Raw genomic sequence first — 12,113 nt, 5'->3', positions numbered from 1 at the left:
CAATGGGTGAGTGGTGTTTTGGGTCAGGACCATTCTTCAGACCATCTTCATGCTGAAGTAGGGTCCCAATGCAATGAAGTAGACACTGCCTGGCCCTCTTGAGTTACTCCAGCGCTTTGTGGCTATCTCCGATATTCTTGATCAGTTTGTGAGGATGGGACGGGAGAGAAGACTTGATCGTCAAGCAGGGCTTCACATTAGGTGAAGACAATAAAACAAAATTATTCACTACCTGCACCAGTCTCACAGACAATAGGTGCAGGAGTAGGCCATTCGGCCCTTCGAGCCAGCACCGCCATTCAATGTGATCATGGCTGATCTTGTCACGTCTGCCGCAGTTAGCCGTGAATGAACAAGGCAAAACACACAGCGGTCTGAAGAAGTGTCCATTCCTCTCCACAGATGCTGCCCGACGTACTCCTTGATCAGATCCCCTTTGATCTCTCATTTTCACACCTTGCTCGTCCTTATCTCTGTCTCCCTCTCCCCTGACTCTCAGTCCGAAGTAGGGTCTCGAACCGAAACATCACCCATTCGTTCTCTCCAGAGATGCTGCCTGTCCCGCCGAGTTGCCCCAGCATTTTGTGTCTGTCTTCAGTGTAAACCAGCATCTGCAGTTCCTTCCTACACAAGTTCTCCAATACTTTGAGCTTTGCTCAAGATTCCAGCATCTGCAGTTTCTTGCGTCTCAAAGCAAAAAGGCAGATTTGGCAGCGTGAGAAGTCACGATGGAACTGCAAGTGCTGGCTTACAAAAAAAAAAAGGCACAAAGTGTTGGAGTAACTCTGTGGGTCAAGCAGCATCTCTGGAGGACATGAATGGGTGACGTTTTGGATCGGAACCTTTCTTCAGACTGATTGGTGTTCGTGAGCGCTAGTAATCTTTGGATGAAACTAAGAATAACTGGATCATTGATTATTTGGTGCTGTATTATTAACCCCATTGCTTCACGAGAAAGATCACAGTTTTAATTCCCAATCTGTAGAGCAAATGTAAGCCAGGATACCGGAAGTGACTCTTATCTCCCGTGCCATTTGATTGGAAAATGGGGATATCAGTTGCAGTTTCATTTCTGTGCTCTTGCAGGGAATATAAAGACATTTTGATTAAGTGGCAAATGACGTAGCTATTTGACAAATTTTGACCAACTTCCCATGTATTTAGAAAGTTATTTTACATGGCCTTCCAATTCCTTGCCTGGGACTGCTGCATAGACCATTGCCTGGTGCTACAAGAGCCAGGACATGTAACGTTAGTGGATGATGGAGTCTTGCTGCAGGTTAATTGCAAGAGGAGTGACTCACGTCCAACTCTAATAATGAACTCTTGCATTTTACTCCGCTTTCAGCTCTGAGACTGCGAGGGAAGAACTGAAGAAGCTCCCTGCCCTTCCTACCCGAGCATTACAGGAGCACCCATCCCTTGCATATTGGTGAGTTGGTTAAAACTATCGCGGGACAAGAGACAACTGATGGGGAAGCTCAAGACCTCTCGGACGCATACAACACAGCAAATGCATTTATGTGGAGAATTAACAAAGATGACATTTCCAAGTCCAAGTTTAATCCTGCATCATATTGATCATGGAAGATAGACACAAAATGCTGGAGTAACTCAGCGGGTCAGGCAGCACATCTGGAGAAAAGGTCTAGGTGACGTTTCGGGTCGAGACACTTCCCCAGGCCGAAGCCGGCAGGTCCATTCCCAAAGCCGACTTCCGCGGCCAATCGGCGGGTCGAATTTTCCCCCTGCGACCAGGGCCCTGGAACTCCGGCCCGGCTGAAGCCGGATGATCCGTTCCCATAGACGACTTCCGAGGCCAAATTTGTGGGCCGGCATCTCAACTCCTCGGCAGCCCAGGTGGACTGTCCTTGTTCCGTTGGATTCCTCTCGGAGGCCGTGACCTCTGTTGGCCCGGTAACACGAATAATCCAGAAAGGCTCTGGAATCAAGGGTGCCGGAAAATCAGTGGTGGACATGAACCATAATTGTATTTTCCATTTCCAAATCACCTTTTAAATTAAATCATAACATTTCCCTATGTTACACAATGACTAACGATTAAAATGACTATATTGGGAAGATAACATTTTTGTTAAGTCCTCTGTTTATGAGGAGTGTTAAATAAATTCATCTCAGCCTTTGATTTCTTTGGCATTAGTCCAGTGATGATTGCTGGGAAATATCTCCAGCCAGATTATTTATTGAATATGAACAGACTTGTGTGAGCTCAGTAAATTTGTTTAGGAATCAAGGGACTGAAGGATGTCAACATATCCCGTTAAGTTAAAATGACATTGGGCCGGACAGAATTTTCTGCATGGCAGCCATTTGTTTATTGAGCAGGAGATGAACCGTTTTCATTAAATTAACACATAATGCAAATCATACACGATGCGTGGCCCCACGGCTCAACATATTGGCTTGACTGGACGTTTCTCTTTTGTCTGGACTAAAATGTTGTGTTTGTTCTTGCAGTGAAGACCGAGTGATTGATCATTATAAAAAACTGAAAGGACTCAGCAGAGGGCAGGCGATTGTCAAGTAAGCACATATCCATTGCTCGTTTTGACCTGTGTCTACAGCTCATGTGGAGCGAGGAGTTATTAATGTAACGGGGTAAAGGCCAAAGATCTGAGAGTAGAGTGACTTGCACCATGGCGGCTCCCTCTTCTCCCCTCTCCCATCAGGCAAGAGGTATAGATGTGTGAAAACGCACACCTCCAGATTCACACCTTCAGTTTTCTGAAGATCTTCGGTTTCCTCCCACACTCCAAAGACGTACAGGTTTGTAGGTTAATTGGCTTGGTAAATGTGTAAAATGTCCCTAGTGGGTGTAGGATAATGTTAATGTGCGGGGATCGCTGGTCGGCGCGGACCCGATGGGCCGAAGGGCCTGGTTCCACGCTGTATCTCTAAACTAAACTAAACCTCTGATGTCCCTCGGAATATCCTTGAACGGCTTTGCTGGCTTTACCTTGCACTAAACGTTATTCCCTTGTCATGTATCAAAATGCTAAATTGAACTGAAACTGAACTGAACTGATCTCCAATCGCTGTTATTGTGGAGTTTGCACATTATCCCAGCGACCATGAGGTTGTAGTGTGTAATAGCCTGCCGGCTGTAGGGAAGAAGCTGTTCCTGAACCTGGACGTTACAGTTTTCAGGCTCCAGTACCTTCTTCCGATGGCAGGGGTGAAATGAGTGTGTGGCCAGGGTGGTGTGAGTCTCTGATGATGCTGGCTGCCTTTTTGAGGCAGCGACTCCGGTAAATCCCTTCGATGGTGGGGAGGTCAGAGCCGGTGATGGGCTGGGTAGCGTTCACAACTTTTTGCAATTCCATCGGACAATGTTGCAGCCAAGCTTGTAATCAGACGAGACTGTGGCTGAGTTTCGTGGTTCCTTGGTTCTTGCTACCAGTCCAACAACCTAATTTTAGAGATGTGATTATTTTTTAAAACCAAGCAACAAAAATATAGTTTAATGATTGTTACCAACAATAAAGATAATTAATGTCAGGCCGTGCATTTGTTTTTTAGTGGAAGAACGTTACCATGGTGTTCACATCTGGATTTTATTAAAACTCCAGAAGCAACAGCTTAAGCAGATAATTAAAATAGAGTATCTTAATTCACATTCCAATGTAAAGCTTTCATCGGGTACTTGTATGAAGGCATTTGTAACTTGTTTTTATGTCTAGCTTATTTAATTAACAAAATGTCACTTATTGATTTGCTGATTTACTTCTGCTGATTTGCTGATTTACAATTGATGGGGTTTTTTTCAGTTATATGACCGTGGTGGAAGCTCTTCCTACTTATGGTATTCATTACTACGGAGTAAAGGTCAGTTTATTATCTGCTTCACAGCGCATGCTTTTAGCACTGTTCGTCAAAGAGCAGATGATTTTGTTTTAAATTAAGTCACTTCTACCTCTTGCTTCATTCTTTGAGAATCCTGTGGTTTACTTTTTCCTCAAAACTGTAAACTGGGCTCCGTCACTTTCATGCCACGTAGAAGGCATCTGACCCAATACGTCATCCGTCTCTTCCCTCCACAGAGGCTGCCTGACGTGCTGAGTTTATCCAGCACTTTGTGTTATATTCAAGATTCCACCATCTGCAGATTATTTTAGGATTTTAGTTTAGAGATACAGACCCTTTGGCCCACCGAGTCCGCGCTGACCGGCGATCACCCATACACCAGTTCTATCCTACACGCCAAAGACAATTGTACAGAAGAAAATTAACCTACAAACCTGCACATCTTTGGAAAGTGGGAGGGAACTCATGTGGTCGCCGAGAGAATGTCCAAACTCCGCACAGACAGCACCCGAGGCCAGGATTGAACCGGGGTCTCTGACGCAGTAGAGCAGCAGCTCTACCATGTGCAATGCCATCCCAAACATCTTCTTCTACTTGCGTATGGCGTGCACAGCCTAAAGTTGTAGGACAACTTGTGCTATTTGATCTAACTGGATTGTGCACGCCGGGTTGATTGCATTCGTCGAAACAGGGCAGACCACGCAAAGGTTGCAATCTTCCCACCCCATCCCAAACATAATGCCTTGGAAATACCACAATCAAAGATTGAATTGAGATTACAGCTGACTGCAGCAGTTCTTCTGTATTCAAAACTGAAAATAGAACATGACGACATCGTGAAATGTTATTACCTAATCTGTTTTAAAATTGATTTTGCCACATGGCTATTATTTGATCTCACTAACATCAGGCAGTGTGTGGCAGGTAGGAGTACTCCATCTCAAACAGCAATGGTACAGGGTAATTAATGTCAAGGCTGCAATGAATGCGAGCTTCAACTGGTGTAATAATTATGGGAATAGAAAGTGATAGGAATTGAGAAACCAAATCTGAATTTTTTTTATTAAAGCATTCTGAATAATGAAAGGTCAAGTGCAGAAGTAAGCTGAAATATTTGCTATTTTATTGGCTTTATAAGAGTGTTGAAAGACAGTTCTTGGAGTGCTCAATTGTAATCTGAAAGAACATTGTAGGTGAATTCATTACAATGTGACTCCACCTTTAGATGTTAATTCACACACTCTAGTGAAAAGGCTGTATGGTCCCTTAGAATACGTGAAGATAATCATCTCTAGTCCCTGCTACTAAATGGGTGCGATAAATCACTTCCGCATGTTAATGCTCACACTCAATTCTGTTAGTGAACAATAATAATACTCAGGCGCGGCACGGTAGCGCAGCGGTAGAGTTGCTGCCTTACAGCACCAGAGGCCCAGTCATAATGGCGATATGTAAGATTTATATATCATTGTGTGTCGCTGCCTCCGTCCAAGCATCTGCTAATCAAAGCCCGCCGCACGTGTCCACCTATCACTTGCCAAGCTTTGCCCCCCCCACCACCACCGCAACCAGTCTGAAGAATTGTCACAACACAAAACGTCACAGATACATGTCTTCCATACATGCTGCTTGATCCACTGAGTTACTCCAGCACTTTGTGTCTTTTTTGTACCAGCATCTGCAGTTCCTTGTGTCTGCATCTGCTTGTATTGTTGGGTATCACTGAGCAGAATCCATGGTTGGGTCTTGAAGTAGAAAAGCATTCAGAGGTCCATGTAAAAACATATTTCACAGCTTACGCTTCTTTGCTATTTATTTATTTTTTAGGATAAACAAGGGATTCCCTGGTGGCTTGGAATTGGTTGTAAAGGAATTGGGCAATACGACTTTCACGATAAAGTGAAACCAAGAAAGGTAAGAGGCAGCTTTGTACCTCTGTCCCATTGAGGACATTGGACTTTGTCAACAGAACTGATGCGTTACAATGCTGAGAACTGTATCTTACAATCTGTATCCACCCCTTTGCTCTTATCTATTGTACTTGAGTTTGACTTCATTGTCACACATTGGTCATGACTGGCCATGGGTGATGCATACTAATTGTTGGCTGGATAGACTCGGCTTGTACTCGCTAGAATTTAGAAGATTGAGGGGGGATCTTATAGAAACGTACAAAATTCTTAAGGGGTTGGACAGTCTAGATGCAGGAAGATTGTTCCTGATGTTGGGGAAGTCCAGGACAAGGGGTCACAGTTTAAGGATAAAGGGGAAATCCTTTAGGACTGAGATGAGAAAAACATTTTTCACACAGAGAGTGGTGAATCTCTGGAACTCTCTGCCACAGAAGGTAGTTGAGGCCAGTTCATTGGCTATATTTAAGAGGGAGTTAGATGTGGCCCTTGTGGCTAAAGGGATCGGGGGGGTATGGAGAGAAGGCAGGTACAGGATACTGAGTTGGATGATCAGCCATGATCATATTGAATGGCGGTGCAGGCTCGAAGGGCCGAATGGCCTACTCCTGCACCTATTTTCTATGTTTCTATGTTTACTCCAAACCTCGGCTAGAGCAACGTCGCTTGTTGCTGAAGAGACCTATGCAGGAGTGACAGTCTCTGTCGCAAAGGTCACATTTGTGTGTGGTCTCTGGTTTGGTCACACATATAGTATGATATTATGGTCACACATATAGTATGACAATAATATCAATACTCACCAATGTATGGTACATCTGGCCTGTTTGGATAGCATGCAGAAACCAAAGCTTTTCACTCTACCTCGATGCATGTGACAATAATAAACCTATACTAGAGGTACAGGAGTCCAGTGGTCACTGGTTCTTTGTTTAAATAACAGCCCAATGCTCTTGAAATGAGTTTTAACGGGACATTGTTCTCCCGTTTACTGTTTTACAGTCAAACACACACAATACGCTCTTCTGTTGTGAAAACATTTCATGATGTAATATTTATGCATCCCTGCGAAGAAGGATTTCCTTTTAAATCCAGTCCATTTGTGGATCTCAGAAGCTCAGGGCCAGGAAGGAAAAAATGAACTATTGTTCCTAGTCCTGGCAGGCATTCCTGTTTTAAATCAGACCATCGTGCCATTTAAACTTTAAAGATTCTCGGGCTGGAGATTATTTTTGGGTGGAGCAGCTGTTTTCTTTTCTACACAGATTAATTTTATCTGAAACTCTGCTGTGTACTTTGTGCACACTGCTCCAGGCACATGTACAGATGCCACTGGCCTGTACACAACCGTGTAGACACTTTATCTGTGGTAAATGAAATGGTTGCATTGTGTAGCCTGATGTCACGCGCACGTCGCAGTCCTGCGTGTATTCAAGGCTTGCGGAGGGCAAGGCCATATAGAAACATAGAAACATAGAAATTAGGTGCAGGAGTAGGCCATTCGGCCCTTCGAGCCTGCACCGCCATTCAATATGATCATGGCTGATCATCCAACTCAGTATCCCGTACCTGCCTTCTCTCCATACCCTCTGATCCCCTTAGCCACAAGGGCCACATCTAACTCCCTCTTAAATATAGCCAATGAACTGGCCTCGACTACCCTCTGTGGCAGGGAGTTCCAGAGATTCACCACTCTCTGTGTGAAAAAAGTTCTTCTCATCTCGGTTTTAAAGGATTTCCCCCTTATCCGTAAGCTGTGACCCCTTGTCCTGGACTTCCCCAACATCGGGAGCAATCTTCCTGCATCTAGCCTGTCCAACCCCTTAAGAATTTTGTAAGTTTCTATAAGATCCCCTCTCAATCTCCTAAATTCTAGAGAGTATAAACCAAGTCTATCCAGTCTTTCTTCATAAGACAATCCTGACATCCCAGGAATCAGTCTGGTGAACCTTCTCTGCACTCCCTCTATGGCAATAATGTCCTTCCTCAGATTTGGAGACCAAAACTGTACACAATACTCCAGGTGTGGTCTCACCAAGACCCTGTACAACTGCAGTAGAACCTCCCTGCTCCTATACTCAAATCCTTTTGCTATGAAAGCTAACATACCATTCGCTTTCTTCACTGCCTGCTGCACCTGCATGCCCACTTTCAATGACTGGTGTACCATGACACCCAGGTCTCGCTGCATCTCCCCTTTTCCTAGTCGGCCACCATTTAGATAATAGTCTGCTTTCCTGTTTTTGCCACCAAAATGGATAACCTCACATTTATCCACATTATACTGCATCTGCCAAACATTTGCCCACTCACCCAGCCTATCCAAGTCACCTTGCAGTCTCCTAGCATCCTCCTCACAGCTAACACTGCCCCCCAGCTTAGTGTCATCCACAAACTTGGAGATATTGCCTTCAATTCCCTCATCCAGATCATTAATATATATTGTAAATAGCTGGGGTCCCAGCACTGAGCCTTGCGGTACCCCACTAGTCACTGCCTGCCATTGTGAAAAGGACCCGTTTACTCCTACTCTTTGCTTCCTGTTTGCCAGCCAGTTCTCTATCCACATCAATACTGAACCCCCAATGCCGTGTGCTTTAAGTTTGTAAACTAATCTCTTATGTGGGACCTTGTCGAAAGCCTTCTGGAAGTCCAGATACACCACATCCACTGGTTCTCCCCTATCCACGCTACTAGTTACATCCTCGAAAAATTCTATAAGATTCGTCAGACATGATTTACCTTTTGTAAATCCATGCTGACTTTGTCCAATGATTTCACCACTTTCCAAATGTGCTGCTATCCCATCTTTAATAACTGACTCTAGCAGTTTCCCCACTACCGATGTTAGACTAACTGGTCTGTAATTCCCCGTTTTCTCTCTCCCTCCCTTCTTAAAAAGTGGGGTTACGTTTGCTACCCGCCAATCCTCAGGAACTACTCCAGAATCTAAAGAGTTTTGAAAGATTATTACTAATGCATCCACTATTTCTGGAGCTACTTCCTTAAGTACTCTGGGATGCAGCCTATCTGGCCCTGGGGATTTATCGGCCTTTAATCCATTTAATTTACCCAACACCACTTCCCGACTAACCTGGATTTCACTCAATTCCTCCAACTCCTTTGACCCGCGGTCCCCTGCTATTTCCGGCAGATTATTTATGTCTTCCTTAGTGAAGACGGAACCAAAGTAGTTATTCAATTGGTCCGCCATATCCTTGTTCCCCATGATCAACTCACCCGTTTCTGACTGCAAGGGACCTACATTTGTTTTAACTAATCTCTTTCTTTTCACATATCTATAAAAACTTTTGCAGTCAGTTTTTATGTTCCCTGCCAGTTTTCTTTCATAATCTATTTTTCCTTTCCTAATTAAGCCCTTTGTCCTCCTCTGCTGGTCTCTGAATTTCTCCCAGTCCTCCGGTATGCTGCTTTTTCTGGCTAATTTGTACGCATCATCCTTCGCTTTGATACTATCCCTGATTTCCCTTGTTATCCACGGATGCACTACCTTCCCTGATTTATTCTTTTGCCAAACTGGGATGAACAATTTTTGTAGTTCATCCATGCAGTCTTTAAATGTCTTCCATTGCATATCCACCGTCAACCCTTTTAGAATTAATTGCCAGTCAATCTTGGCCAATTCACGTCTCATACCCTCAAAGTTACCTTTCTTTAAGTTCAGAACCATTGTTTCTGAATTAACAATGTCACTTTCCATCCTAATGAAGAACTCAACCATATTATGGTCACTCTTGCCCAAGGGGGCACGTACAACAAGACTGCTAACTAACCCTTCCTCATTACTCAATACCCAGTCTAAAATAGCCTGCTCTCTCGTTGGTTCCTCTACATGTTGATTTAGATAACTATCCCGCATACATTCCAAAAAATCCTCTTCCTCAGCACCCCTGCCAATTTGATTCACCCAATCTATATGTAGATTGAAGTCACCCATTATAACGGTTTTGCCTTTGTCGCACGCATTTCTAATTTCCTGTTTGATACCATCTCCAACTTCACTACTACTGTTAGGTGGCCTGTACACAACACCCACCAGCGTTTTCTGCCCCTTAATGTTTCGCAGCTCTACCCATACCGATTCCACATCCTGCAAACTAATGTCCTTCCTTTCCATTGCGTTAATCTCCTCTCTAATCAGCAACGCTACCCCACCTCCTTTTCCTTTCTCTCTATCCCTCCTGAATATTGAATATCCCTGGATGTTCAGCTCCCAGCCTTGGTCACCCTGGAGCCATGTCTCCGTGATCCCAACTATATCATAGTCATTAATAGCTATCTGCACATTCAACTCATCCACCTTATTACGAATGCTCCTTGCATTGAGACACAAAGCCTTCAGGCTTGTTTTTACAACACTCTTACCCCTTATACAATTTTGTTGAAAAGTGGCCCTTTTTGATTTTTGCCCTGGATTTTCCGGCCTGCCACTTTTACTTTTCACCTTGCTACCTATTGCTTCTACCCTCATTTTACACCCCTCTGTCTCTACGCTCACACATTTAAGAAACTTTTTCCCTTTAACTCCATCCTCCACTAGCCCATTCGACACCCCACCCCCCTTATTCAGCTCTACCCATGGGACATACACTGCATTCGATATACACTGCAACACAGTTGTTCAAGCAACCTGCTCCAATCTGAATGGCAATACCAATCTACTTTGGTGCTCATTGAACCAATCTAATTTGGTACTAGCTATACCAATTACTTTGGTGCTAGTTATACCAATCTACGTTGATATTATTTGTACCAATCTACTATGGTACTAATTATACCAACCTACTTTGGTACTAGTTATTGCCAACCTACTTTGGTACCAGTTACACCAGCCTACTTTGGTCATAGTTTTGCCAATCTACTTTGGTATTAGTTATAGCAAACTACTTTGGTATTAAAGGTACACAAAAATGCTGGAGAAACTCAGCGGGTGCAGCAGCATCTATGGAGCGAAGGAAATAGGCAACGTTTCGGACCGAAACGTTGCCTATTTCCTTCGCTCCATAGATGCTGCTGCACCCGCTGAGTTTCTCCAGCATTTTTGTGTACCTTCGATTTTCCAGCATCTGCAGTTCCTTCTTAAACACTTTGGTATTAAAGTTGCAAGGTTCTTGTGCTAAACTTTATTTTGACTCCAACTTGAGGATTTGATCCTAATGCAGTCAAATGGGATTCCTATCAAGAGGCTAAAAGATGGGCATGGACACGGTGGGCCACAGGGCCCATTTCTGTGCCGTATACTTTGCCAAGCTTTGTCCTGCCTCTCCTCCAACTTTCTTCCGGTTTCCTCCCACACTCCAAAGACGTACAGGTTTGTTGGTTAATTGGCTTGGTGTAACTGTAAATTGTCCCTTGGTGTATGTAGGAGAGCGCCAGTGTGTGCGGAGATCGCTGGTCGGCGTGGACTCGGTCTGTTTTCACGATGTATCTAAAGACTTAGAGCATTGCTTCCTGTTGAGGTTAGCCCCTATCACAATTTTCCCCCACCTCTGATGCATCTTTGGCATTGCCATTAGCATTTCCATTAGCAGTGAGGCTATTTGTTGCCCGTTATATTATATACTGCTTGTTTCCTAAGAGCTCATTGAAGGACTGCTGAGGTATGGGGTGTACCGTGCACCAATGTTAAAAGTACTTTGTTCCCAGATCAAAAGATCAGCATGAATTTAATTATGAAAATCTACGAGCACTGCTGAAACACTAGGCAGCTTTCATAATGTTTGTTCTGATTAAAATAACTGGGACTGTGCTTGAGGATTTGGAGAGTAAAGAACTGGTTGCCGTGACGATCCAGGCATCGAACTTGTAAATTCCTTCATTAAGGAATTCCATTCATCTTCGTTTCTGGATGCAGAAATCAAACAAGACAAGACTCCAATGGCTCTGAGCAGTCTTCATTGGGGAGATGTAATTGAGAAATGCAGCTTTGATTCTGAAAGGACAGTGCATTCAGTGCCACGGTGATGCAGCGGTGGAGTTACTACCTTACAGCGCCAGGGGACCCGGGTTCGATCCTGGCTACGGGTGCTTGACTCTACGGAGTTTGCTTGTTCTCCCTGTAACTGCGTGGGTTTTCCCTGGTGTCTTCCCACACTCCAAATACGCACAGGTTTGTAGATTGTAGGAAGGAACTGCAGATGCCGGTTTAAACCGAAGGTAGACACAAAATGCTGGAGTAACTCAGCGGGACAGGCAGCATCTCTGGAGAGAAGGAATGGGTGACCTCACCCATTCATTCCTTCTATCCAGAGATGCTGCCTTTCCCACTGAGTTACTCCAGCACTTTGTGTCTATCTTCAGGTTTGTAGGTTAATTGGCTTAATATAATTGTAAATTGTCCCTAGTGTGTCGGCTGGT

At 44.2% G+C, this 12,113-nt stretch overlaps 1 protein-coding gene across 1 annotated transcript in view; it reads left to right on the top strand.

Annotated features, from left to right (window-relative positions):
- frmd4b (FERM domain containing 4B) overlaps positions 1–12,113 on the top strand; it is a 174,625-nt gene that overhangs the window by 106,830 nt on the left and 55,682 nt on the right. Inside the window, 4 exon segments of the mRNA XM_033037349.1 lie at positions 1,349–1,432; positions 2,479–2,544; positions 3,789–3,846; positions 5,653–5,739. Coding sequence (XP_032893240.1) covers positions 1,349–1,432; positions 2,479–2,544; positions 3,789–3,846; positions 5,653–5,739 — 295 coding nt within the window.

Source organism: Amblyraja radiata, chromosome 18, assembly GCF_010909765.2.
Source record: "Amblyraja radiata isolate CabotCenter1 chromosome 18, sAmbRad1.1.pri, whole genome shotgun sequence".
NCBI lineage: Eukaryota > Metazoa > Chordata > Chondrichthyes > Rajiformes > Rajidae > Amblyraja > Amblyraja radiata.
Note: the sequence above shows the minus strand (reverse complement) of the source record. Positions and strands in the feature narration are given on the sequence as shown.